This window comes from Trichosurus vulpecula, chromosome 9, assembly GCF_011100635.1.
Source record: "Trichosurus vulpecula isolate mTriVul1 chromosome 9, mTriVul1.pri, whole genome shotgun sequence".
In the NCBI taxonomy this organism is placed as follows: Eukaryota; Metazoa; Chordata; class Mammalia; order Diprotodontia; family Phalangeridae; genus Trichosurus; species Trichosurus vulpecula.
Window position 1 is genome coordinate 204,712,114 of NC_050581.1, and position 27,627 is coordinate 204,739,740.

Here is a 27,627-nt window from a genome sequence, read left to right on the forward strand (position 1 = left end):
GAGGTGCCATCTTGGAGGGCTCCTTCCACTGTTTGGATCTGAGGCTTTCACCAAGAGCCTCCCCTCTTCCCAGCTTCTCTCTTACTTCTGAGAGTTCCAGGTATGGATCCACTGTGTCATCCTGACTCAGGCTTCTCACCTGCAAAATGGGGATCATGGCGGCACCCCCTCCCAGGATTGTTGTGAGGCTCAAATGAGATAATGCTTGTAAAATGCTTAGTCCAACACCTGGCACACAGTAGGCACCTAATGAATGTGGGTTCTCTTCCTGTCCCCTAGTATAATGGAAGCTTGTTGAGCTCTGACACTGACGTTTGTCTTCCCATCTCTACCAGCTTGTACAGTGCCAGGCACATAGTAGGTGCTCTGGAAAAAAGCACCCTCGTGTTGTGTTTGTACTCAGATTGAGTAAAGCCACTCGTCCATTCCTTCATTCATTCCTTTGTAAGCATCATGCGGGGCCTGTGTTCAAGCTCAGCATTCTCAAGAACTCTGAGAGATCAAGGCAAAATGGAGCAGCTGCCTCTGTACAGCCAGTGACCAAAGGGCAAAGGTCAGGGGCAGCCTCTGGCCCTGCTTCTCCAGTCTTGTTTTCAGATGCATAAAATACATAGAGTTACAAAGGAAACCTATGATCAAATTAACAATCAGATTATTTGCAGAAAATTTTCCTTGACCCCCAGGTTAAGTTCTTCCCTTCTCTCAAAGTTTTTTGGGGTTAGACATTCAAAGAGATACTATGTGTAAAGCCTTATCACATCCTTGGCACATAGTAGGCGCTTCCTAAATGCTTGGCCCCCTCCTTTTCCAACACTGAATGACTGAATCAACAAATGAAGAAAGTTTTGTCAGGCTCTAGTCCTCTAACCCTAACCCTGGGACTCTTAACCCTAAATGCCTCCCACTCCTCTCTGGGTGCCCTGCCCAAAAGACCAGCCTTAACTCCAAATCACTCTTTGGCTCAGAATGAATGTAAATAGGAATTGTTTCAGTTTAGGCCAGAAACCCTGAGAGTCTTCCCCTCCCAGATCTATTTTTTTTTAAAGAGGCCATTCTTTGCCTCCTTTTTTTTATTGCCTCAGTCAAAGTGAGAACTCTGGAAGCCCTTAGCTTAAGGGCCTGGTCTCCCACTAGGTCTGGGGCCACCTCCAGTAGTCTCTGATCCATATCTGGCCACCCAACCCAGATGTCTCCGGAGGAGGGGGTGAGCCTGGTGACTGCACAGCCCTGCCTCACTTCAGTCCAATTCGCCTGCATATGCTGGCACTACCTCCCTGATGTCATGGTCCTCTTTCAGGACAAACAGCAGCCACCTTTGCCACTCTTGATCAGGGTGAGGTGGTGTCCCTTTTGAGTTTTATTTCTTTAATGATCAGCAGTTTTTCTTTTCAGATTCTGGTTGAAAGTTGGCATCTCTCTTCTGAAAACTTTTTTTCCTTTGACCTTTTCTGTTAGGTCCCCCACCCCACCTACAGATTGGTGCCAGCTGCAGCTGTGCCCTTCCTGTTGCCAGATCACCTTCTTAGTTGTCTCTTAGTGGTCTGTATCATTGTGGTGCGCAGCGATTTCCAATATTCCATCTCCCAGAACCTGCCATGGATCACCCTGGACGTGCTATCCGTGTCTCACAGCAAAACTAGCCTTACTAGCAAAACTAAACTAATCTCTCTCCATCCTCTGTCGTTCTTTGCACCAGTTTAGGAATGAGCTGACCAGTCTCTTGTGGGTTCTCAGGTCCTTCCTGTCCTGCCCCAGACCCTCAGGGTCTCCAGAGCCCTCTAGCACATTCTCTTTCCCCTGGTTCTGACACATACTGACCAAGTGACCCTGGGCACGTTGCTTTGCCTCATTCTGCCTTAGTTTCCTCAGCTAAAAGTGGGGATCATAAGAGCACAGGCTTGTGAGGTGGTCACGAGGATCCCATGAGATATTTGTGAAGCACTTGGCGCAGTGACCCACACACAGTGGGCTCTTAATGAAAGCTTTCCCCTGGCTCCATCTAACAAAGATAATTACTTTTTAGTGGGTGGGATACCATAGATTCCCCTCCCCCACACACACACATTTGCAAAAGCATCCCCCGTGGTGGTGTTCTAGGTGCTCCGAAGCCAGCTTAGATGCGGCTTTCTCTGTTCTCCCTTCCCCACAGCTCTGTGGGACCAACGGCAGCTCCCCCAGCACTTGCTTTCTCCAGTTTCTGTGGGCAGCTTTGTGGTGTAGGCCTTTGGGTCCTTGCCTCCCCCTCCCCAGCCCCAGGCTATGCGCCCTGAGGTCAGCATGAGGCTCTTCCAGTTGCCACTGCTCCTTAATGGGGATGTACCTAGGACAAGATACAATTTCCATTGTTTATTCTGATTTATTTTCCTCCAACTTATTTCTCTTTAAAAATTCATATTTACTGACGTCCTTTTCTGTCTGTTTCCTACAGCATTCAGCGTATCCCCTCCCACAGCGCCAGCTCTTATAACAAAGGATTAAAAAAAAAAAGGAAAAACCAATTGAGGCCAGCCAACCCCTACAATGAAGAGGTCAGACATTGTCGTACCAGAAGCAAGCGAGACCCGCCACAGAGTAGAAGTTTTAAATGGAGAATTTATTAGCCAGCGGCCATCAGGGCTGCAACCCAAATCAATGGCACCGTGTTGGGGTGATGGTGTGACTTATATAGGACATGTGGGGGTACAGTGGTTAATTATCTCCTGGAACCTACGGGCCAGGTCACAGGGTAGGGGAACAGGAACAAAGGTCCTGGCTGATCAAAAGATTCAGTCAGGTTATCGTTAGGTAGGATAATCTTATTGACATTCCTCGGTGGAGTCACAGAGCCCCAGGGATATCTGCTAAATGCCGAAGAGATCTGAGTCCATTCTTTTTGGGGGTACTTGTCAGTAGCTAGGGGTTTCTCAGGGGTTCCTAATTTTTCCAGTATTACAACATCATGTAGGGTGCAGCATCTCTCCTCTGAGCCAGCCCCCACCCTGCCGCAGGCCCTCGGCCCCTCCCGCCTGGCCTATTGCACTAGCCCCTTGCTCTGTCGCCTGCCTCTGTCTTTCCCCATGCCAGTCCATCCTCTGTTCAGCCACTCATGGGATTTTCCTAAAGCTCAGTTCTGACCATGTCAACCCCCAGCCCTATCCCCCCGACCAGGTAAACTCCCGTGGCTCCCTGTGGCCTCCAGGAGCAAAGACACAGTGCTCTGCTTGGCCTTCCAAGCCTTCATAACCTGGCCTCTCTGACCTTTCCAGCCTTCTCACACCTTACTCCCCGACACCTCCTGTTCAGTCCAGTGACCCTGGCCTCCCAGCTGGTCCATGAACAAGAGCCTCTGCCTCAGGGCTCTGCCTTCTCTCTGGCCATCCCCAGGCCTAGAACAGTCTCCGTCCTCCTCTCTGACCACTGACCTCCTAGGCCCCAGCTCCTATAGGAAGCCTTCCCCAACCTCTCTTAATGCCAGGGCCTTCCTTCTGTGAACTGTCTCCTCATCTCGCATATAAAGTTTGTTTTATCTTTATTTCTTTGCATGTTGTCTCCCCCGTTAGAGCATAAGCTCCTTGACAGTGGGGACCATCTTCTGCCTCTCTTTGTATCCCCAGCACATACAGAGGGCCTGGTGCATCGTAGGTGCTTATTAGATGTTCATACTAGATGGTCTGACCGCGCTGTGTGCCCACTGTCCCCGGCTTCAGGGGAGCAAGGGCGTGTTCCACGTTCTGGGGCCACTCCTTGGTCGTTATCATTTCATTGCATTTGGTTTCGTTTGTTTTGTTTTCCATTTATACTTTTTTAGTCATGCATGTATTGTTTGGCTGGGTATTGATATTTCTTAAGCTGGCTCATAAGAGATTTCATTCCTACAGGACAGAAGAGAAACGGGACCTTTTCCTGTTTTTCAGAAGCCTTCACTTTTTCCTGGAGTGGTGTGAATACCGTCAGCAGACATTTCAGCACTTCAAGGTAAGGTCCATAGTGCGCATGTTGGGTCATCTGAGGAAAAATACATTTCCTTTTTGTCTTCTTCATATTATGCTTCTGTCATGGCGATGTTTTGGTATGTTCAGATGCTACAGTTTCTTTAGCCAATCCCCAGTCATTGGGCAATGGGTCGTTTACAGTTTTTCTGAGGCTGTTTCTGCAGGCTGTGACTGAGTCCCATCAGTCACATCCATAGATATTAAAGGATCGACTTTGTTTACCAGTCCACAGTATTCTATTAGCTTATATTTTGAGAGTGGGACGTCTTCCCTTTTGAAACTTTGCGCTCATTTGCAGGTGGGCAGTCTGTGTGGTAGCGGCCTTCGCAGCTCCTGACTCTTGCTCATGTTTGGTGCGGGTCATGGGTCTGCAGGCTGGCGAGCGGCTTAGATGCGCCTTCTCTGCTCAGCTCACTCCTGTTTCATGTGGCGATTGACCAACCGATGCTCTTTCTTCATGTTCTGTACCCTCTTTTCTCCAGGAGAATGTGTCTCCCTTGACATTAATGGGCCAGTTTGTTGCAGGTTTTGAATGTCAGATTCTCAGAGACATTTATAGGTGTGTTGCTTTGGGGTCCCCTAGCTATTCCTTTATGTGTGATAGAATTCCCTCTGTTTGGGCTCTTGCACTTCCTTATGTTTGTTGAGTAGTTACAGGGGAGGGATGGTCTTCTTTCCCAGAATTTCAATGAACAGATGGTAACGCTTTAATTTCTACATGGTTTGTTTTTAATTCTCACGTAATTGACCCATTCTGAACTGACTGTGACACAGAGACTAAGACCCTGCTGTTCTGGGGCCAGTCACCAGTGCTGGGTCCTCTCACTGCTTCCTGCTACTCTCTTTCCCCAGGACTTCCCCACAGCCTTGGGCTGCTTCTGTGCATCTCTCTTTGAAGCTCCTTTTTAGCTTTTATTTTTCCCCTTCCTGGACTACGTGCACGTCTGCCCCGCTCTTCTGTTTAGTCCTACTGCTTATTGCTTTGTCAGGATGCGTGGATCTCTGCCAAGGAGAGATGTCAAGGGCAGCCAGGCCTTCTGTTTGTTTTACACCAAGAGCATCTGGTTTTCATGAGAAATGTGTGTGCTTGTGTGTGCATGTATATGTGTGTACACACACATGTGCATGTGTGGCTGTCCCAATCAGCTGTGGTTTTCAGATTCACCTTTTACATTCTTGCTCAGTTTTCCCCATATAAACTTTAGTGTCAGAAGAAATTCATTAGTATTTCGATTGACATCAAATGACAGAAAATGAATTTTAGCAGGTGGTGTAATTGTCAATGTATTGATTTGCCTTTGTGCAGGTGATGGGTTTTCCCCCAGTTATTTATATCTTTATTTCTCTCAGTGAAGTTTTGCAGTTATCTATTACACACTCTACGGGTATCTTAGTCACTTCCCAGATGGTTAATGTTTATTGGTGTTAATATAAGTAGGATTATTTTTGGTGGTTATTTTTAGAATATAACAATATAAAGTGTGTTTGTAGCTTCATCTTTTATTTCATTGCAGTATAGAATTTATTTTCTCAATTCTTTTTTGTTTTTGAAACCTGTGTTTTTGGATCCTGACTATTATCCACTAAAGTTACTATCTCGTCTGAAATTGTGCCATATGCCTACTTGATAAGCATGCTCGCTATGCCAGACCATGATTTAAATCAATGATGTAGGGAGAATAAGCTACAACAGATGGACAGCCCAAGTATTGTATGGCTAGGCATCAAATGTAAAAAGACCTAGATGTGAGTTCTCATTGTGTACGATCTCTGGGCTCCCACCATGTTGGATAGACTCTCTGTCTGCGATCCCTGGGCTGCCACCATGTTGGGTAGATTCTCTGTGTATGAGCTCTGGGAAGATGTGGAAAAGAATCACAGAGAACTAGAAGGCACAAATGGGATGGGGTCTACACTGCTTAGTGGTTGAAACCACCCATGAACTGAAGTCTAATTCTTTTTTTTTTAATATTTATTTATTTAATTTATTTAACATATTTAGTTTTCAGCATTGATTTTCACAAGAGTTTGAATTACGAATTTTCTCCCCATTTCTACCCTCCCCCCCACTCCAAGATGGCGTATATTCTGGTTGCCCTGTTCCCCAGTCAGCCCTCCCTTCTGTCACCCCACTCCCCTCCCATCCCCCTTTCCTTTCTCTTGTAGGGCAAGATAAATTTCTACTCCCCATTGCCTGTGTATCTTATTTCTTAGTTGCATGCGAAAATTTTTTTTTGTTTTGGTTTTTGAACATCTGTTTTTAAAACTTTGAGTTCCAGAGTTCCAGATTCCCTTCCCACCCACCCTCCCTAAGAAGGCAAGCAATTCAACATAGGCCACATGTATATCATTACGTAAAACCCTTCCACAATATTCATGTTGTGAAAGACTAACTATATTTTGCTCCTTCCCAACCCATCCCCCTTTATTGAATTTTCTCCCTTGACCCTGTCCCTTTTCAAAAGTGTTTGTTTTTGATTACCTCCTCCCCCTATCTGCCCTCCCTTCTATCATCCCCGCTTTTTTATCTTCTTCCTCCTTCTTTCCCGTGGGGTAAGATACCCAATTGAATGTGTATGGTATTCCCTCCTCAGGTCAAATCCGATGAGACCAAGATTCACTCATTCCCCCTCACCTGCCTTCTCTTCCCTTCCTACAGAACTGCTTTTTCTTGCCACTTTTATGCATGATAATTTATCTCATTCTATCTCTCCCTTTCTCCCTCTCTCAATATATTCCTCTCTTATCCCTTAATTTGATTTTATTTTTTTAGATATCATCCCTTCATATTCAACTCACCCTGTGCCCTCTCTCTCTCTCTCTCTGCATATATATATATATATATATATATATACATACATACACATACATACATATATACATACATACACACACATATACACACACGCACACACACACACATATACACATATATATACGCATATTCCCTTCAGCTACCCTAGTACTGAGGTCTCATGAATCATACATATCATCTTTCCATGTAGGAATGCAAACAAAACAGTTCAACTTTAGTAAGTCCCTTGTAATTTCTCTTTCTTGTTTACCTTTTCATGCTTCTCCTGATGCTTGTGTTTGAAAGTCACATTTTCTATTCAGCTCTGGTCTTTTCACTGAGAAAGCTTGAAAGTCCTCTATTTTATTGAAAGTCCATATTTTGCCTTGGAGCATGATACTCAGCTTTGCTGGGTAGGTGATTCTTGGTTTTAATCCTAGCCCCATTGACCTCTGGAATATCGTATTCCAAGCCCTTCAATCTCTTAGTGTGGAAGCTGCCAGATCCTGTGTTATCCTGATTGTTTTTCCACAATATCAAATTGTTTCTTTCTGGCTGCTTGCAGTATTTTCTCCTTGATCTGGGAGCTCTGGAATTTGGCGACAATGTTCCTAGGAGTTTTCTTTTTGGGATCTATTTGAGGAGGTGATCTGTGGATTCTTTCAATTTCTATTTTACCCTCTGGCTCTAGAATATCAGGGTAGTTCTCCTTGATAATTTCTTGAAAGATGATATCTAGGCTCTTTTTTTGATCATGGCTTTCAGGTAGTCCAATAATTTTAAAATTATCTCTCCTGGATCTATTTTCAGTGGTTTTCTCAATGAGGTGTTTCACATTGTCTTCCACTTTCTCATTCCTTTGGTTCTGTTTTATAATATCTTGATTTCTCATAAAGTCACTAGCTTCCACTTGCTCCAATCTAATTTTTAAGGTAGTATTATTTCCTTCAGTGGTCTTTTGGACCTCCTTTTCCATTTGGGTAATTCTTCCTTTCAAGGCATTCTTCTCCTCATTGGCTTTTTGGCGCTCTTTTGACGTTTGGGTTAGTCTATTTTTTTAAGGTGTTATTTTCTTCAGTATTCTTTTGGGTCTCCTTTAGCAAGTCATTGACTTGTTTTTCATGGTTTTCTTGCATCACTCTCATTTCTCTTCCCAATTTCTCCTCTACTTCTCTAACTTGCTTTTCCAAATCCTTTTTGAGCTCTTCCATGGCCTGAGGCCAGTTCACGTTTTTCTTGGAGGCTTTTGGTGTAGGCTCTATGACTGTTGACTTCTTCTGGCTGTGTGTTTTGGTCTTCTTTATCACCAAAGAAAAGATTCTAAAGTCTGAGTCTGCGTCCTTTTTTGCTGCCTGTTCATGTTCCCAGCCAACAACTTGACCCTTGAGCTCTTTGTCAAGGTATGACTGCTTGTAGAGTAGAGAGAGAGTACTTTGTCCCAAGCTTTAGGGTCTATGCTGCTGTTTTCAGAGCTACTTCTACTCCACTCTCACCACTAGCTCTGCCACAGCAGTGTTCCTCCTCCTCCAAGAACTGCCAACCAGGATCGCGACCCAGATCCAAGGAGGGCCAAGCAAGAGAACCTGCCTCTGCGCCAGCAAAGGGATCCTTGCATTCCTTGCTCTGATGTGCCTCTAGATTCCTCCCACTGTGTGAGCCAGGGACTCTGGAAGCAGCTGGAGCTGGAACTGTGGAAGCAGCCGCAGGAGCTTCCTGCTGCTGCCACCACTGCTGCGCCCCCTCTGCCACCCCCAGGCCTGGAGCTAGACAGCTCTCTAACGCGATCCAGAAGTTTTCCCACTAACCTGCTCTTTGGTCTTTGGCTTTTGTGGGTTGAGAAGTCTGTTTATTGCTACAGCTCAGTGATTCCTGGCCCTAAGGCCTGCTCTGCCCACCCGAACCCCTGTCTGGTCTGTTCTTGGCCCACACTGTGCTCTGCTCCCAGTCTCCACTCGCAGCACGATGCGATCGACCCTTCCCAGCAACCATCCAGGCTCTCCTGGGCTGGAGACTTGCTTCCCTCTGCTACTTCGTGGGTTCTGCAACCCTAGAATTTGTTCAGAGCCATTTTTATAGGTGTTTGGAGGGATTTGGCAGAGAGCTTAAGCAAGTCCCCACTTTTCAGCTGCCATCTTGGCTCTGCCCCCTCATATAATGCTCTTAATAAACTGAATGTTTATTTTGAAATTTAGTTATTTCTTTTTAATAGTGTCTTGGTGTATTATGTAAAAATACCTTGTTGATTTTTAAATGAAATGGTCAAGCTTTGAAAGATACATTCACTTATTAGACCTGAAAATCTTATTGGCTTAAGTTCATTTTATTACACAATTGATATTTTGCATATAAATTTGTATATAACACAGATAAATATAATAGTATGTGATTAATTTACAGGCACCTAATACTGTCTGAGTTCAGCTAAAAGGGGAGGTTGTTATGGATCAGAGGGGTCAGAAAGTGGCTTTGGAAGGATGAAGGTTGGCTTTGGTTGGATAGAGAGCCAAAGGAAGGCCATTTCAGAGTGGGACAACAGTAGCATCAGCCCAGGAAGAAAGGGAGTTGAGTGGGGTTGCTGGGGCAGAGAGTTATTGAGTGTTTGCTGGCTGCTTCTCCCTCTGTGATCCCTGGGATCACTTGGAGACAGGTCACGGGCTCTGTTCTGGTGAGGCTCACATTCACTGTTTTGGGCGGTTCAAGTGGCCAGAGATACACAAAGAGCCCCCAGAGAGAGGCTGGTAGAAGTCGAGGAGGAGGAGGTAGTATGGTGGTTGTGCTTTGGGGTTTCCCTTCTGTGTATGGAGTCAATCTGTGATGACTCAGGCCTCAGGTTCAATGGTCAGAGCTCTTTCATCTCTCCTCCCTTCCCTCTGAGGCATGGCCTGAAGGACTAGAACATAGTAAATAGAAACAAAGGTTTAGGCAGGAATAAATTTTCTGTGCTCCATGACAATTGAGACACCAGTCTGACAAGAGTGGATCGTTTGTGTTGGTGAGTATCAGGGAGATGAGGCCAGGCGACAGTCCTGAGTCAGCAGAGAGGCATCAGCTGTGCATAGAGATGGTTGCTGACTTGGCATCAGGAGACACTGGGCTTGGAAACTTCCTTCTTGTGCTTGCTTCCTCATTTGACCACAGGGAGCTCCTTTACCACTCTGAGGCACAGCTTCCTCATCATGAAGATGACTGCATCCTTGTAAGACTCCAGAGAGATAGCATCTATATGGTAGGTTAATGCCGTAGGATATATGAAGAGAAGCAGGAAGCCAGGCTGAGAATTCAGGACTTTGAACAGTGCTAGGTGTGATTTTATCACTTCCCAAAAGAGATGAGTGAACCTTGTTAGAGGACTTAGAAGATAGTGGTTCTGAGTCTTTAAAGATTGGCTGGGAAATGGGGATGAGAGTTGATTTTTTTTCCCATCTGGTAATTATGGAGAGCTTGGACTTAAGAATTTTGAACCTATATTAGCCAGAGTCCAGAGAGCAGACAAATGCAGAGGGTGGGGAGCTTGACATTGACCCCAGGGAAAACTAATGGGTCATTCAGAATATGACCCTGGAGCATCTAGAAAAGACAGTGGCAATTCTGAGCAGTTGTCATGCCTGGCTAACCCTTCCTCCTTTCTTGGCAGGATTATTCAGCTCATAGCTCAAGGGAATGTGGTAAATTTTGTTTCCCTATATTCCATCAATGAATTTCATCAAGAATTTGTTGCTGTTCTCGCAGGTGTGGACTCACTGATAATATGATCACTTAGCTGGACTTGACTGTGGCCGAATGGGCAGATCTAAAGTATAGTCACTTCCTGGGAGGGAGGTCTCTGCAGAAGGGGGACCCTGGGCACCTGTGCTTGTATAATTAGTGACACAAAGAAGGAGAGCTGGTCTATTAGATGACAGTCATGTTGCTAAAAGATCTTGACAAGCTTGAGCAGAGTCTAATAGGGCAAATCCATAGGGATAAAAAGAATCCACAAAGCATCCAAAAGGTCAGCTTCGTGAATACAAGATGAGGAACACATGTTTGGATGGCAGCTGTTCTGTAGAAGACCTTAGAGCTTAGTGCTTGGTCAGTTCACCACAAGTCAGCAGTATGATCTGGCAACCAAGAAAGCAGGTGAAAACTTGGGCTGTGTTAAGAGGGGCAGAGCTTTAAGGAATAAGCAAAGCAGAGTCCCTCCATATCTCTGCATTGGGCAGACCATATTATGAAGCATTGTGTTCAGCTTTGGGCAACAATTTAGAAAAGATATTGATGAGTTTAAAAGTATCCACAGGAGGGCCATCAGCCTGGTGAAGGGCATTGAGTCTATGCATATGGGGATTCTTGAATGAACTGAAGATATTTAGCCATGAAAAGGGAATGCTCAGGAAAGTGAGGAGTAGGGGAACGGGGAAGAGTCCATGATAGTGGTTTTCAAGTGTTTGAAGGACTTTGCTGTTGAAGAAGGATTGAATTACTTCTCTGGCCCCAGAAGGCACAACCAAGAGAGCTGGGGGGAGGTTTGAAAAAGACAATTTTAGGCTTGAATTCAGGGAACTTTTCTAACAGAGTTGTTTGCAAGTAGCGTGGGCTCCCTTGGAAGGGGGTGGGTTCTTTCTCACTGGAGGTCTTCAAGCAAAGGCAAGCTCACCACTGGCTGGGTGGTTTACACTGGGTATTTTTTTTTGGTACAAATTCATCCAGAGGAATATTGGGGGCTCTTTCAGCTCCAGAGTTTTATCATTCTTCTCAATAAATGATGTAGTTTTGCAGAGACATTGTCTTGATTTGCACCTAGAAGCCATGAACCAATACAGGACTTCCCCAGTCAGATCCAGAGTCCCTCCAAAGAGATTCTCCTGTTCATCTACATGGGGAAATTGAAGATGATGATAAATGTTTATTGTCCAGGTGTTTCTGTGCCAGTGGACTACCAGTATCATGGATAAATGATGGAGATGGATAGTGAGCTGGTCCAGAATGGGAGAGAAAGAAGAGAGTGGATCTGATCACATTTGGGAAATGACAAGGAGTTCGCAATATTCCTAAGCTGCAAAAGCTTGTCTTTTAAATTCTACTGCTGTCCTGGGGGTGCTGTCTGTCTACCAGCCATAGATACTATGATCTCAGAAGAATAATTGTGGGTGGCCCACAGGTCAGTGGAAGTAAACACATCAGGGATAGCTGGGCTGCAGCAAGTGACCGCTGGTGAGTTGTGTGCACAATGTGGCCTCAAGGTGGGCTGGGTGTGGTGCAGGAGCCTGTTGTCCTGCAATAATACAATGTCTATAGTCTGTTGTGTGGGCCATTGATGGAGGATTTATTCAAGGACATGGAAAAGAGTCTTATAGGATGAGAAGACAGGAAGGAAGGGGAGGAGCTGTAATTTCTGTCTGTGGAAGGAATGTCCACAGAATTCAGGTCTTGGATCTCCCAGAGAACTGCATGATTTAGCGTGTGGGGGCTGACCCATTCCTTGGACCTATGTGTGAAACCTGGGCTCAGCTAGCACATGTATATATTCCCCTCAGTAGGAAGCATGATGCATCCTCCAGGGCTGTAGAAGGAGGCCTGGGACCAGGAGCAGAAAGACCAGATCTCATTTCCCAAATCTAACTTTGCCTAAGTCATCTCACCCTTATGCAAGCCTTGGTGTCCTCACCAGTAAAACAGAGGTGATGATAATGATCACATTAACTACTTCAGTGTTGGAGGGGGCAGGCTCCCTGAGAATGGACATGCACTCTGGGAACATTGCCAAAGGAATCCTCTCCCCAAACTGGAGTAAATTATTGTGAATGTATATTTTATTGGGGTTTGACCAAAGGAATGGAGAAGCTGACTCCAGTTGAAAAGTTTGTTATGAACATGTCTCATAGCAGACTGTACCATGTTTCATGGCATAAAACAGCAATAACTCTGCCTCACTGATGTCAGTCCAGCTTGTAGAAACTGTGGGTGCCTGAAAGTATTTCACTTTGAGCCAGGGGTAAGGGCAGGGAGGCTTCACTGCCTTATAGATACTTTGTGGCCTCAGGCAAGAATAAGGAAGAGGGCCATCAGAAAGACAGTCCTGGGTGTGTGTGCACACTTAGATGTTCGTAGTGATGAGAAGAAGAAGGTGCCCCAAGTTTAGATATGGATACAAGGACACCATTACAGTGTGCCTGACATCTTGCCACAACCCAGGTGGGTTATGTGGTAATATTGAGTCTCAATTATTCACATTATGTTACATTTTGAACTCAAAATGTAGATGTAAAGTTTTCTAAATATTCTAGTTTAAAACAAGACCAAGAAACCATTTAAGTGCCTGAAAGCTGCCAAGGGATATACCAAAATATAATTAAACTAGACTATAGGATCCTTTAAATGAGGGGCAGGACAGATGACTGCCTTTCCCCTTTAGGGTGGGTATGCAGCTATATGAGCTTTAGTTAATAGTATGTTCCAGTGGGCAGTCTTTTTAAGCAGATAAAGCTGTTGGGATGCTTTCCCAGGAGTATTGGATTGCCTTCCATTCTTATCTCATCAACGCGGCTCCGAATGTAACGTGTATCGTTGGATTTGCAGAATGTATCATCCGTGATGTCTGCTATGTTGTTAAACTGTAACACAAAAGAGAAGGGTGAGGAGTCTAAAATCAGTCACTTGTGGCTCACACCAGGAGTCTGTCTAAAGCTATTTCCCCCCCATTGTTGGGAGTGAAAAGACAAACTTCTTTTCTAAATAGAACATCTTTACATATCCAGGGCAAGGTAAGTGGTGCAGTGGCCCGGGAAAACCCCAGATACACCTGAAACAACTAAACCACAAACGACAACAACGGAGGAAGCTTCCTCTGCAGGCAGGGTTCTAGGGGGGTGGCTAAGTGACGCGGTGGATAGAGCTCTGGGCCTGGATTCTGGAGGACCTGAGTTCAGATCCAGACTTAGACACTGTGTAACCCTGGGCTTGCCTCAGTTTCCTTATCTGCAAAGTGAGAAGGGAATAGCAAACCATTTCACCTGGGTCACGTCGAGCCCCCTGCTGAGGCCAAGGCCTTTAAATGCCCCAGAGTGCTAGAGGAGCAGGATTTTAATGGGTGGCATCGGGAAAGGAGCGTGCCGGGCACAACAGGGCCAGGGGTAAAGCGGGCTGGGCAGGTCGTGTCGGGGATGCAGTCCAGGATGGCTGGAGTCTGCGGTGTGCGAGCCGTGCTAAGCCTAGAGAAGTGCACGCTGTATGCACTGGAGGACTTTCAAGAGGAGGTGCGGTAGAGGGCCTTTGTTCAGGTTTGGCCTGTAAGTCAATGTGGTAAGACTAATCTTGCAGGGGCAGGAGACTGAATCAAAAACTACTTTAATAGTTCAGGCCAGAGGAAAAGAGAGCCTTGGGCAGGGTGGGGCCAAAATGATGGACAGTGGGGTGTCAGTGGGTCTGATTGACAGCCGGCTAGATGTTCAGGGCAGGGCCAGAGAGATCCTGGTGAACCATGACAGTGGTGGCACCGGTCACCAAAGAGACGTTGCTGTGCAGCGGATAAGTTTATGAACAGATTGAGTTGAAGGCGCTGGGGAAAGTGGCCACAAGGCGCGTGGACACTTGGTGGCTGGACGTTGGTGGGGGGGATGTGTGTGGAGCTGGAGCCATGGGACCCATCCCCTGGAAGGAGACCTTTCTCTCCCCTCAGTGCCTTGGGGAGATTATTGACCAGACTCTCCATTGAGCATAGCTAACGTTTCCAGTTAGTATTGCTAATGATAGAAGTGCATTCAGGTAGTGCCCACTGTGCTCCATGCTTTGTGCTGAGCACTTCACAAAGATGATCTCCTTTGATCCTCACAACAACCCCCAGGGAGCCGGCTAATGGTTAGTGTTCCTGTTTTACAGTGGAGGAAACTGAGGCAAATAGTGGGTAAGTGACTTGTCCCACAGCTAGTAGGTGTCTGAGGCTGGATTTGAACTCAGCTCCCCGACTCTAGGCCTGGTGCTCTAGCCACTGAGCTGCCTAAGCTGCCATTACCTGAGAGAGATTTCAAAGGAGAAAAGGAAGAATGAGGGCTCCAAGTGCTCCCTTTTGTTCATTTTTTAGACCAGTTTATTGACCCTTTCATTGCCTTAAAGTAAAACTGTGAAGTCACTAGAAGGCTGATCCAACTCTGAGGTTCCACCTCCTACCCACCGCCTGGCAAAGATGACAAAAAAGAAAATGGCAACATTGGAGGGTCTGTGAGAAAACAGGCACTAGGACCCTGGTGGTGGCATTGTGAATTGGGCTAGCCACCCAGCAAGTGCTGCGGAGCCAGCTGCTGAAATCACCAAAGTGGGCTAGCCTTTGACCCAGCTAGAAAACTCTATTTAAGTATGTGTGTGCCTAAGAGGTCAAAGAAAGAGGAAAAGGACCCAGAGGGACAAAAGCATTTTGGTAACTCCTTGTTGTTATTATTTGGTTTTTAGCAGCCAGACATTGGAAACTAAGGGGCTGTCCCCGTATTGGAGGGTAGTGGCTAAACCAGGCCTGGTATAGGAAGATAATGAAATAACCTTGTACCATAACAAATGATGAAATGGACAGTTTCAGAGGAAACCAGAAAGACTCCTGTGAAGTGATGCCAAACAAAGGGGCAGAACCGACCCAGAAAAAACCCACTTGGAAGGATTTGTGGATGCTGGTGAATGCAATGATAAGCTGAGTCTGTGAGATGTAATGAGCTTATAAGAGAGAGGGAGGGGGAGGGAGGGAGAGAGGAAAGGGGGTGAGTGGAAGGAAGGAAGGGGACAGACAGAGAGAAGAAACAGAGGGAAGGAGTGAAGAGGGAGGTGAATGGAAGGAAGGAGAGAAAGAGAGACAGAGAGGCAAAAAGAAGAGACAGAGGGGGGAGAGGGGGTGAGTGGAAGGAAGGAGAGATACAAAGTGGGAGGGAGAGAGGAGGGGGTTGAGTGGAAAGAAGGAAGGAAAGTGACAGACAGAGAGGGAGGGAGAGAGGAGGGGGGTGAGTGGAAGGAAGGAAGAGGAGAAATAGAAGAGACAGTGGGAGGGAGGGAGAGAGGAAGTGGGGTGAGTGGAAGGAAGGAAGGAGAGAAAGACAGAGAAACAGAAGAGACAAAGGGAGTGAGAGGGGGTGAGTGGAAGAAGAGAGACAGTGGGAGAGAGAGAGGAGGGAGTTGAATGGAAAGAAAGAAGGAAAGAGACAGAGAGGGAGGGAGAGAGGAAGGGGGTGAGTGGAAGGAAGGAAGGGAAGAAATAGAAAGACAGAAGGAGGGAGAGAGGAAGCAGGGTGAGTGGAAGGAAGGAAGGAGAGAGACAGAGAGGGAGGGAGAGAAGAAGCGGGGTAAGTGGAGAGAGAAAGGTGCTCAGTGAATCAGCCAACAGCGTTTATTGCTCGCCAGGCAGGGTCAGGCAATGCAGGGATTGCTGGGCAGTCAAGTTCAAAGAATTAAATGATTCCCAGCAGCATTAGTAGCATGAATTAGATCAGACTACAGGTTCAAGACTGTCGTACCTGAAGGTGAAGGATTCTCAGGCTCTCTGGCAAATGTGGTGGCACAGACTCCAGTTCGTTGTGGTCCAGGTAGAGGAAGGAGAGGTTATTCAGCTTCTGTAGGAAGGAAGGAGGACCTTCTGTGTCAGCCTTCCTTAGATGGTTTGTTTGGGGGCCTCCTTTGGGCAGGGGGCAGCTGAGGGATCGAGGGAGGTAAATGGGGCTCACCTGGGTGCCTTGTGTTCCTCTGCTGTGGGCTCCTTCCCACTGGCTGTGGCTCAATCCCAAGCTGGTACAAGGTAGTTTGGGGGGCAGGGGAGCATCAGGAAAGGCTCTCTGCAGAAGGCAGCACCAAGCCCACAGTTTTTGGAAGGGAGCTGGGATTCTATCATTCGAGGTTTGGGGGACAGCCTGGGCAAAGCCATGTAGGCAGGAGAGGATGGAATGTGGAAGAGCAAGGAGGCAGTTTGCCCACTGCAGAAAGTTGTGGGTAATCAGCCTGGAAAGGAGGACTGGAGCCAGACTGGAAAGGGCTTTCAGTGCCCTTGGTTCTGCAGAGAAATGGGGGTTCTATCTTGGTGGCATAAGGAGCCACCAGAGGAGTGAGAGGAGTGGCATGGTCAGACCCACCTGGGCTTCAGCAGTAGCAGCTGTGCAGTTGTGTGGAGGATAGACTGGAGATGGCCAGAGAGCAAGGGCAGAGGGGCCTTGGTTCTGAGGTTAGACCTGAGGTTTTGTCCTGAGGTTAGACCCGAGGCCTTCACACTGACAATCATAGTTAGGTGGATACTTGGTAGAGCAGCTGTAACCAGTCAGCCAGCCTGTATATTTCATTGTCCTAAGGGCTCCCCACATTGTTAAAATTGGATTAAAACGTTTCTTACCTTGAATGTGTTTGCTTTGATGCCTTTGCTTTTGAGCTTGTTGTGTCTAGCATTAAATAAAGTCAGTTTAGATGGCAGAGCTGGGAGCTTTAACAGCCGGTTCTCTGCAAGTGTGAGTTCCTCTAGCAGGGAGAGCCTGGAAAAGGCCCCGTCCTCTATGTCTTCTATCAGGTTTCCAGTGAAATCGAGTCTTCTTAAGTTAGCTTGAGAGAAAGAACACAAAAATATTAAAATGTCACATTTTATTTCATCTTAACTAGGTGCTGTTCCATCAAAAGCATAGAGATAGACTCCCTTAGCGGCTACCTTGTCCAAGTCCCTTGACTTGTCCAAGTCCCTGAGGAGATGAGATAGAATCAATCAGATGAATCAAACATGAGTTCTTTGTCCACTTCTGTGGCTCAGCATAGTGTTCCCATCACGTGGACACTTAAGTCACAAAAAATGAACCGCAGGGTTCTGATGGGTGATGATTCCTGCTAACTGCCCAGGCCCTGGGGAGACCCAAGGGGAGGGAGCAGCACACACCTGATGCCAACTAGGATCAACAGACTAAGCCAGAATCATAGGCCTGTTCTAGGAGAATTCTAGGAGGGAGAAATCCCTTTGCTAGAGTCCACGGCCCCAGAGCTGAGCCTGTAATGTTGCACTCAGGAGGGATCTCATTCCGGCCTTGGGGATAGACTGCCCAAGGAAGGAGATGGCATTTCAAATTTGGGAACTAGCCAGTGGCCCCATCTGGCCAGAATGGCAAGTGTGTGGAGGGGTGGGGTTGGAATGAAGCCACAGCTTCACTGGAGAGTTTGACTGAAGCCAGATCACAGAGAGCTTTAAACATTGGCCTTGGACACTTTTTCGTAGAGGAAGGGAGGAAGGAAGGAAAGAAAGAAGGAGTGAAAGGTTTTGAGGAGGTATGTGACAGGGCTAGACTGTATACAGGGGGGATTGGAGAAGGGACAGCCTGAGGACAGGGATGTCTGGTCAGGAGGCTGTTAGAATAATCCATGAAGTTTTGAACCAAGATGCTGCCCCGCTTCTGAGCAGAAAGGAAAGGGGGGATAAGTCCCCAGGGAAAGTTTGTGTGGACTTTAGGACCACAGTGGGATGGGCAGCCTGGGAAGCTACAGTGATCCTGGCACTCCCAGGAGTAAGGAGGGCAGTGTTCCCCAGTGACTCTGGGATGCTCAGAACGCAGTGGGAGGATTGTGCATATTCTGGGAGCCATGGTTGGAAGGGGTTTCAATGCATGTCAGTGTGGCATGAATGAAGGACGATGAAGGACAGAGAGGGTTTAACTTCGAAAAGAGAAGACCCTAATGGCCTTTCAGAACCTGGCTGTCTTCAGAGGGTATTGGGGAATTTACCTAAGAACAGACATTCTAGGGGTGGTTTGGTTTGGTTCTGAGGGGCTGAATAGAGGAAAGAGAAGGGGGCATAAAAGAAGGGATAGTCTAGTGTAGAATGGAGGAAGAAAGGGGTGTGAAAGGAAGGAAATGCCAACCTGGAGAAGGGGGAGGGGCAGCAGGCGCCCCCACTCTTATCTGAGATGGACAAAAGAAGGTTGAACACAAACAGGTTTGCTATAGAAATGCCTCAAACTCCGCAGAGGGGAGGGGGACCAGGCAAAGGGGCAAGAGGGAAGAAGGGAATTGTAGGAAACCAAACTCCCAGATCCTGAAGAGAGGATTCCAGGGAAAGAAGCTAGAGAAAAGTAGAATCTACATGGCTGTGGTCAGTTGACTCTTAGCCAGCTGGGGCATGGTGACCCACTTATGGTGTGTAAATGAAATGGACCGTGAGTGCCCACCAGCCATAAGGAAAGATGCGCTTCAGAGAAAGGTAGGGCACAGACTGATCCAGAGGGAGGTGAGCTTCACCTGTTCAGGTATAATGGTACTCACACAAGGGTAACCTCAAAAGGCTTAAGATTCCACTGACAGCAGTGAGTGCACAGATGTAGGTTCTCTGACAAAGTGTGTTAACCCCTTCCTTCCTGAGAGGCGTCAGGGCCAGAGAGCACGCTAATTTGTTCCAAGGGCTTGTTTTATTTTGTTTTGTTGTTTCTTTGTTTTCTCTGTCTCACTTAATTGGTGGGAAGACATTAAGAAATGCCCAGAAAGGAACAGAAGGGAGATCAGGTGGTGGCACAGGCAGGCCGCAAGTTTTCAAAAATGTATAGAATTTTTAAAATTTAATTTTTTTGATTAAAAATTTTTATTTTCCTTCCCTTCTACTTTCCTTTCCTCCTTCCCCATTGAGGAGGATTAAAAGAAAGAAAAACCAATACCCTTGTAACAAATCGACGTGGTCAGGCCAGACAAACATCTACACTGCCCGTGTCCAACAACGTACACAGGTGTATCCACGTGTGTCTCGGCCTGAGTCCCGAGTGTCTCGCCAGATTTGTCAGAGGGTGGGCAGCGTGCTGCGCCATGGACCCTCTCTAGTGAACGAGCACTGCATGCAGAAGAGTTAAAGTCTTTCCAAGCTGCTTGCCCTTGTTATTGTCCGCGTTGTCCTGGTTTTGCCCACTTTACTCTGTGTCACTTCATACGTACCTTTCGAGGTTTCTCAGAAACCATGTCCTTCATTATTTCTTATAACACAATCAATCAATAGACATTCATTAGACCCCTGCTATGTGCCCGGCACTGTCTTAGGTGCTGAAGATAGAAAAAGAGGCAAAGGTCAGTCCCTGTCCTCAAGGACCTTATAATCTAATGAAATGTTAGGCAGGCCGAACTTTTTTATATTCTTTTAAAAAACAAATCAACAAGGCAATAGAGATTCATAGTCTTATCTAGAATCTTCTTTTTGTATTCTACTATATATAGAAATGCCCCTTTGGGAGTGTTTGAATTCAGAATGAAAAGAAACTTAGTTAACTTACGAATCTCTGCAAAGTCTTTGGCTGTAATTTTCTTGATCTTGTTGAATCGGGCATAAAGGTAGGACGTCTCCTTTGGCAAGGGGGGCACAGTGTCGATGTCTGTCTCCTCACAATACACGGAGCCGCTGAGACAGACGCACAGGAGGCAGGTCGGCATTTCTAAAGGATGACAGGGCTAGTGAGCACCAGCCTTCAGAGAGTCTTTGGGGCTTCCCTGGACAGTGCAGAGCCAAGGCTGCATGCACCCAAAGGACCCTTGTTCCGTCTCTGCTTCTGTCAGCAGCCTAGCGCTAACCATCCCTGTCCTGCCCCTTCCCAGACCCTGGTTTGTGCATTCAAACCACTCTTCTTCAGGTGACTTTGTTTGTCCTTTGAAAACGTCGTCCCATGAGGCACACACACGACCATGCACACACACTCACATGCACATGCCCACGTGTGCACACACACAACAGCTGAATGACTGAATGGATATCTCTCTCCAGAAAATAGTAGAACTCAGTCAGAGAGGCCTTTTAAAAGCAGTGATTAACCTTGGAAACAGGATCAACAGAAGCAGCATCCGTTAGTTCCATATTCAAGTAACTGTTTGGCAAAGCAAAGCATCTGAGCTGAGGGCAGCTGTAAGCAGATTGAGGTTGTTGGACATTGGCTAACATGGATCATCTAATCATCTCTCTATGCCTTATCCCATGTTGGGTGTGTGCGTGCGTGTGTGTGCATGTGTGGTATGTGTATATGTCTGTGTGTGGTATGTGTGTGTGGTATATGTGTATATGCGTGTGTGGTGTGTGTATATGTATGTGGTGTGTGTATATCTGTGTGTGTGTGTGTGTGTGTGTGTGTGTGTGTGTGTGGTGTGGTGTGCATGTGGCCAAGCTTTTCTGGGCTTCCTTTTAACCTGGAGGAATCTCTTTCCCTGGTGTACTGGCTTTATCCATCTGTCAGTACATCAATCTGCAGGCATTTTAAGCTTGTCCTCTGTGCCAGGCTCTGTGCTAACATGCTCTCCTCCCTGCCCTCAAGGGGCTTATGGTTCTGAGGAGGGGTTGGAATAGAGGGACCCTGTCCATATACAGCTGTAGACAAAGAGGTTTTGCTTCCAGGATCAGGATCCCCATTGGCTACTTTGGTTACTTCATCTTGAGGTGCTTTTGCTTCCCATCAGGCAGCACCTCCTAGAAACACAGTTAAACAAAGGCCAAGCCCAACATGAATCCTTACCTCCATCTTCTGTGTTTGCTGGTTGTTCTGTTGCACTTTCATCTTTTTGTAAGTCATGTAGAATTGCCATAACATCTTTTTTCTATTAGAAAAATAAAGATGATCAGAAGTTACTTTATTTAGCCAAAAAGCAAACTTGATAGAGCCCTGTGTGATGGGGGTGGGGGCTTTGGGTTGGGATGGACCTGGTGCATTAAGCAGGCTATTTTGTACATTATTTGTGGAGCCACTGCTTGGGGTTGAGCCCCTAACAGGCTGTGTTAGAATGAATGGGGCCCTGTTGGCATTATAACATGATGCAGTTACTTCTAACACAATCTGGTGGAGCCTGTCTGTGTCACTGGCTTGTGGTCAGTGCCATGAGATCCCCCAACCTGCCTCTAGGCTCCACCATTTCAGGGGGGCTAGAGAGGCAGGGAGGTTACGCAAAGCCCAGAGTGAGGAAGAATGTAATAGACCTTTGGTTCTGATACTCAGTGGAGGGAGATGAACAAAATGGGTCCAATTGGCTGAACTGGGATGACATAAGGGCAGGCCTAGACCAGAAAGAGCCCCTACCAGTCAATCCATTAGTGGCGATCATGTGTGGAGAGCCTGCTGTGTTTTGGGAGCCGTCCTAAGGATGCGAATATAAAAGTGAAACAGGTTGGGCCTCAGTGAACTTACCTTCTGGCGGGGTGAAGCAGTACCTTTGGAGGAGCAGGGGTGAGAAAAGGGAGCCTAGCGGTGGCAGTCGCAAGGCCCCAGGATGCATGCTTCAGGGTTCTGGAGCCACTTGGACCTGGCAGCTTCGGCAGGTATTGACCAACTCTCCTTCCAATCTAGACAGTGCCCAGACTGGAAGAATCACTTCCCCTTCGTGTAGGAGAAGAGGCAGGTTTTGCACCCCAACCCCTGGGGTAGTGCTGGGCTTCCAGAGAGCCTCTGAGAGTGGCTGGACATGCCTCAGTTGGTCTTCGACCTCCTCTTCCAGGGATGCAGATTGCAGCCCATCTGGGCCTGCCCAGGCTGTGGACTTTCGTCCATCTTCTCCCATAGGTTTGCTATTTTGCTGAAGACCTTCCCTGGTTTCTCCTATCACCCTCCTGCTAGGGCAGCCCACCTGCCACCTCTCCCCACAGGATCTGTTCGTATCCCTGGTGCTATCTCTCACTTGGAATAAAGAATTCATTAAGCACTTAGTGTGTGCAAAGCCCTAGGGACAGAGAAAGTGAGCCCTGCTCTCCAGGGGCTCTCCCTCTGATGGGGAGACAACACAGGGGAAGGTCTCGGCTGTGCGTCAAAGGGAAAGGTCCTGAGGGCGCTGCAGCAGAGCGGGTGGCCAGGCCTCTTCTTTCATGTTGTTTCCACTGATAAAGTCCCATCTGTTCCTGATGAGGAGTCATCGGACAGACCAAGGACTTGTGGCAAGAAGCCTCTTGTCTGGGTCTTCAGCAGCTGTGGCCGGCACACCTCTAGGAGCGATTTCCAGGCTGCGTCTCCACAGGGGCGGCTTCTCAGGATGATGACCGTGAGCCCGGGGCTCCTGGGCTCTGGCCCTGGACTCTCTTCTTCCCAGGGTCTAAGGAGAGAGGGGGTTTGATCTGTGTGATACTCCTGTTCTCCCTTTCTGAGAAGGGGAGGCATTAACATCTGGGGGAACGGAAAAGGCCTCATGGAAAGGTAGGATTGACCCAGTCTTCAAGGAAGGAAGGACCCCCAGGACCCTGCAGCTGCTTTGGCCAGGCCTGATTGCCTGCTCTGGGAGTGCCTTGGCTGGGTTCTCCATGGCCTCAGAGGTTGCTCACTCATTTTCTGCTCCAGCCTGCTCACATGCCCTGGGCCTCCTCATGGGCCTCTGGGAAATACCTGTCTTGGCGCTTTGAGCCAATGTTTTCCCTGCCTCCCTCTGGTGCTGGTAGTGCTTCTCTTCTGCTCAGTCCTGGGCTCTCTGTCCTTCTGTGCCACCTCATTTAAGTGGACGCGCCAGGGGACAGGATTCCTTCTTGCCAGGCTGTTCCGTCTCTGATGACAGCAATATGAAGGGTTTTCCTGCACACCTGTGTTTTAAAGGCAACTCCTGTTCACATCCATCAACCTTGTTGAACGACGAGGAGCCCACGTTGGCCTCACATTTCACCCTTTGACTGCAGTGGGGTGTCTTAGTGGATAGAGCACTGGGCCTGGAGTCAGGAAGACCCGAGTTCAAATCCAGCCTCAGACACTTATAGCTGTATGAACCTGGGCAAGTCACTTAACCTCTGTTTGCTTTAATCCACTGGAGCAGGAAATGGTAATTGTCTTTGCCAAGTACCGTCTGGGCAGGCTTATCCAGCATGCAGGGCTTCACACAAGAGAATCCCACGGACAGCATTGGCACACTGTGGGCCGCAGGGTCATGAAGAATCATCCATGACTGAGTGACAGCGCTGCGGTCCCTTCAGAGCTAGTCCTAAACCAGGGCTTCAGATCCTCTGAAGAAGCCAGCTAGCCATCGAGGGGATTTGTGGTAGATTTCTCAAGAACGAAGGCACGGCCGGTGATCACGAGATCGTGGCCAAGTAGGGTCCCGAGTGCTGGCCTGGGATGTTCTCAGGCCGACCGCTCCTCTTGGTCACGGTTCTCAATTAAATAACATCAACCCTGTGAAAACGGTGGGGACCTCGTCCCTTTCCCCGGCACCATTGGGGTCGCCCCCTTTTGGGCCTGCATCTTCCCTCCACCCAGATGCCAGCAGACAGCCTCTCCGCTTAGTAAAAACTCCTGTGGTTTCCCATTATTTTTCAGTCAGATTCACACTGCTCTGTCCACAACCCGACCTCTCCCTGTCTCTGCCCTTTAGGAGCTCTTTGGGTCACCAGTGCTCCCCCCCTGCTGTCCGTGCACTGACTGTGCCTCATGGCTGATTGCGCCTCTTGGAATCCCCCATTTCCACCAGGGCTCGGCTGGTATCTCCCCTTCCCCCACCCCAGCTGCTCGAACCTTTATCCAGGGCTTACAGAGCCATGTTCGTATTGTCTCGGCCCACAGAATGGAAGCTCCTTGAGCCAGGGACTGTTTTGTTGCTGTCTTTGTCTACCCGGTGCCTGGCCCATAGTAGGTGCTTTCCCGGGCCACATTCATGTCCCTCTTTAAGGTTTCTGGGACACCTCTGACAGCACGCACAAGACTCACACAAGAGAGTTTGCTTGGAGTGACAGCCGACCCATCACCCCACACCTCAATCAATGAGTCAGTTAACAAGCACTTACTCAGGATCCAAAAAGGCCTGTGGGCTAGAGCCAGCGACAACGTTGCTGAAGCCCTGATGCTGGATAGGCCTGCCTAGACAGCACTTGATGGGAAAACGTTCTGGGGGTCTCAGTGGCCTGCATGCTCAGGATGAGTCAGTGCGATGTGGTCAGCTAGAAGGGCCTTGAGAAAGGAGGTAGCATGAATTGATTTGCACACAGTGTCTAGGACAGGGGAGGTGACAGTGACCTTTCTCCCTTGCTGGGATTGGCTGCGCTTCCTCCAGAGCACTGTGTTCAGGCCAAATGCCGCATTTTAGGGAAGACTGAAAAGGGGATGATGCATAGAGGTCGCTGGGTGGAAGGAATGGGAATTGTTTAGCCTAAAGGGGTACGTGAAGTCATTGGGCACATGTTGGAAAGGCGCCTGTCCTGTGGAGAACCTCCTGGGCTCGTGGATTCAAACCCTGACTCAGAGACTGGCTGTGTGGTTCAGGACAAGTGCCTGAGCCTTCCTCTGCCACAGCTCCTCATCTCTAGAGCAGGGATAGTAACGGCACCTTCCTCATGGTATTGGTGTGAGGGTAAGATTAGATGACAGAAAAGCACCCGCAGTGGCTGGTTATTATTATTAACGTGAAGCTGGAGGACCACACGGCAGGTTTCCATGCTGTCTGCGCACAGTAGGGCCAGATGAGTGCTGTGGCCTCTTTCTGCTTTGATTCTGTGAAAACCTCCCTGCATCCTAAGTCCTCGCCTTTGTAAGCTGAGAGTTTGGACCAGTGGCGTATTCAGGGATTCTCTTTCATTTTTCATCTTTATTAAATCGAGGCCCAAATAAAATCAGTGTAAATAAGGGGCTTTTCCCTGAAATCATCCCTACTCTATAACTGAAGGCCTCCATGTGAAAGCCCAATACCCCAGGTCAGGGTCTCCAGTGTGGCCTCATAGGCCACAAAATGGGGACTCTCTGGGTCGGCCTTGCAGAGCTGCCCAACTCTGGAGAAGACCTTTTTGGGTTATCAGGATCACTTTCATGAGACCAGAATTCTTGTGTGAATGGCAATGGGGGTCCAAGGGCTTTAGGTACAACGTCAGCTTTCTTCTCCTTGGTCGGTATCCATCTCTGGTCTGTGCCAAAACCCCAGAGTAACACGTAGCCTGGGAGGGAGGGACCAGAAGCTTTGCCCTGTCATCCCCCCCTGCCCCCATGCCCAGTCCCAGTCTAGGAAGCTGCTAACCTTTCCCTATTATGTAAATGATCTCATTGGCCAAAATAAATATTTCTTGTACTCTCTGGTTCTGTTCCTGTGTTTGAATCACCCTGGGATAGCCATCCCTGAGAGGGCTCCTTTCCTTTCCCCAGCCTGGCTGGCGTCGGGCTGTAGTCCTGGGTGCCCTGTGGGGAGGTGCCAGGTGCCAGCGAGTGCCACACTTCACTTTACCTAAGACTTCCCCATCCCCCATCCCGTTTGCTGAATCTGGTGACTCTCACTTTAAACACTCCCAAAAATCTGCTTTGTGACAGTTATGGTGATGAATGGTTTTTAAAATCATTTAAGTAGCATTCTCTGTTGCGCGCATTAGGGCCAACAGGTGCCGGTCTGTGTTGGTTGGAGAATAACAAGTACGCTACCTTCATGGTTTTCCCGTCCTGCCAAGGCTCCTCATAATCCCATATTTCTTCAAAAGTCTCTGTCCTGGAGCTCTGTGGAGTGGGTGGAGCCGGCTTTACCCAGGGCACCAAGAGAAACCAAAGCAGGGCGGCCTGCAGGGTCTTCATGGCGGCCCAGACCACGCTGCTCAAGTGGGAGTTGCTGAGGAGGATGACGACGGTGGACTCCTGTTCCTTCTTGTTGTGTCTAAGAGCCAAAAAAAAGACAGAGACAGAGGGTCAGGCAGTGCCCACATCCTACATGACACCACGGGCCATGGAGCCAGCAGCCAACGTTTTACGCAGCCCATCCTCATGTCCATTAATTGTTGACCATCCAAATGCAAGAAACATGGGAATATCCTACTGGCCACTTTCAGTCAAAACTTCTCTTTACTCTCAATGAAAAATCCTCAACTGCATTAGTTGTTTTCATTCTTGTTCATGGTCAGATTATGTTGACATGGTTATCATAAAACCGATATTTTCCAATGTTTGTATTTAATAATATTAATATTTAATTTAATAATATTAATATTTAAAGCTAAAAAGAAATCTGAGAGCCTTATCTGAGTGTAGTCTGAGTTTGGTTGGAATATAAACATGAGCCATTTCCAAGGAAGTAGGGAGTCAATTTATGCTCTTCAGATAAACCCAAGAATGATTTATTTGTGGGGCTTATTTTTCAAAGCTCCAGATCCTTTGTATTTGTCTTCACTCTGTGGAGCGGTTTCAGATAGAATCCCTTCTCCTCCACCTCGGACTCCCTTTCAGAGTGAGGTCCTTCAATCTAAACCATTTATTAGAGCAGCGAGTGAGGGAGGTGGTCAGGGCAAATACTTTCCAGCGGTCCTTGTGAGAACTCAGCAGCATTTGAAGTGGAGGCTGTGGGGTAATTTAAGGGTTAAGCAGTCTGTTAAGATGCTTGCCTCTGCGGACTGCACATAAGCCACTGCTCCAATGCCCTCTGCCCCTCAATGACCAATACAGCAAATCACCACTTTTGCAGCACCTTGTACGGAATGGCGTGAATTTGAAGTGGGACAATGCTCAAAAATATTCCTTCAGTATTTATTTTCAAAGTTAATGGAAACCTCTTTAAAAACTGGCCTCTAACTTGGTTAAAACAATTTAAAATGACCCACATAGCAACATACAGTATTTAGAATAGCTTTGAAAAAGAGAGCTTACCGTGTCCGTTGTCCTCAAGTGTTTGTGGTTTTCTTCGGCAGACACTTGTGTGTGTGTGTGTGTGTGTGTGTGTGTGTGTGTGCCTGAGCCCACAGTGGGAGGGCGCAGGAAGCAGGGGAAGCTGCAGAGTGTTTCAGGATCTCTAGCGTTCTGGGGGCGGACAGCTTTAAAAGCTCTTTCCATGGGGGATATGGCCTTGCCAAATTCCTTCTCTTGTCGGGTGAGAGCTGTGCTCGGAACATTCCTGAAAAGAGGTGAATTAGACCAGCTCCATGGACTTTTCTCGGAGTTTCCCCCCCACCCTGCCCCACCTCACAAGCTTGTTTGTTCTGGACTCTGGGGTGAACAATGAATTGTTTGT

At 47.6% G+C, this 27,627-nt stretch overlaps 2 protein-coding genes across 2 annotated transcripts in view; one reads left to right on the forward strand and one right to left on the reverse strand.

The window, feature by feature from the left end:
* Positions 1–27,627, forward strand: part of LOC118832343 (centromere protein P) — a 202,489-nt gene that overhangs the window by 19,890 nt on the left and 154,972 nt on the right. The window contains exon 5 of the mRNA XM_036739699.1: positions 3,858–3,954. Coding sequence (XP_036595594.1) covers positions 3,858–3,954 — 97 coding nt within the window. The remainder of the gene's footprint in view (positions 1–3,857; positions 3,955–27,627) is intronic.
* On the reverse strand, positions 9,070–27,418 carry OGN (osteoglycin). Its single transcript, XM_036737628.1, has 7 exons — positions 27,267–27,418; positions 26,058–26,283; positions 21,213–21,294; positions 19,989–20,147; positions 17,099–17,301; positions 16,236–16,331; positions 9,070–13,358 (listed from the first exon to the last, which is right to left on the reverse strand). The coding sequence occupies exons 2-7, from the start codon at positions 26,202–26,204 to the stop codon at positions 13,188–13,190; spliced, it is 858 nt and encodes a 285-aa protein (XP_036593523.1). The 5' UTR covers positions 26,205–26,283; positions 27,267–27,418; the 3' UTR covers positions 9,070–13,187.

Bases quoted from the DNA above. Each gene is read 5' to 3' on its own strand.
- OGN (XM_036737628.1), bottom strand. From the start codon at position 26,204: ATGAAGACCCTGCAGGCCGCCCTGCTTTGGTTTCTCTTGGTGCCCTGG. The intron at 16,332-17,098 runs GTAAGAAACGTT...TCCTTCCTACAG, and splicing joins TCAAAGCAAACACATTCAAG to AAGCTGAATAACCTCTCCTT. The intron at 13,359-16,235 runs GTACGACAGTCT...TTTGTGTTACAG, and splicing joins TGAGAATCCTTCACCTTCAG to TTTAACAACATAGCAGACAT.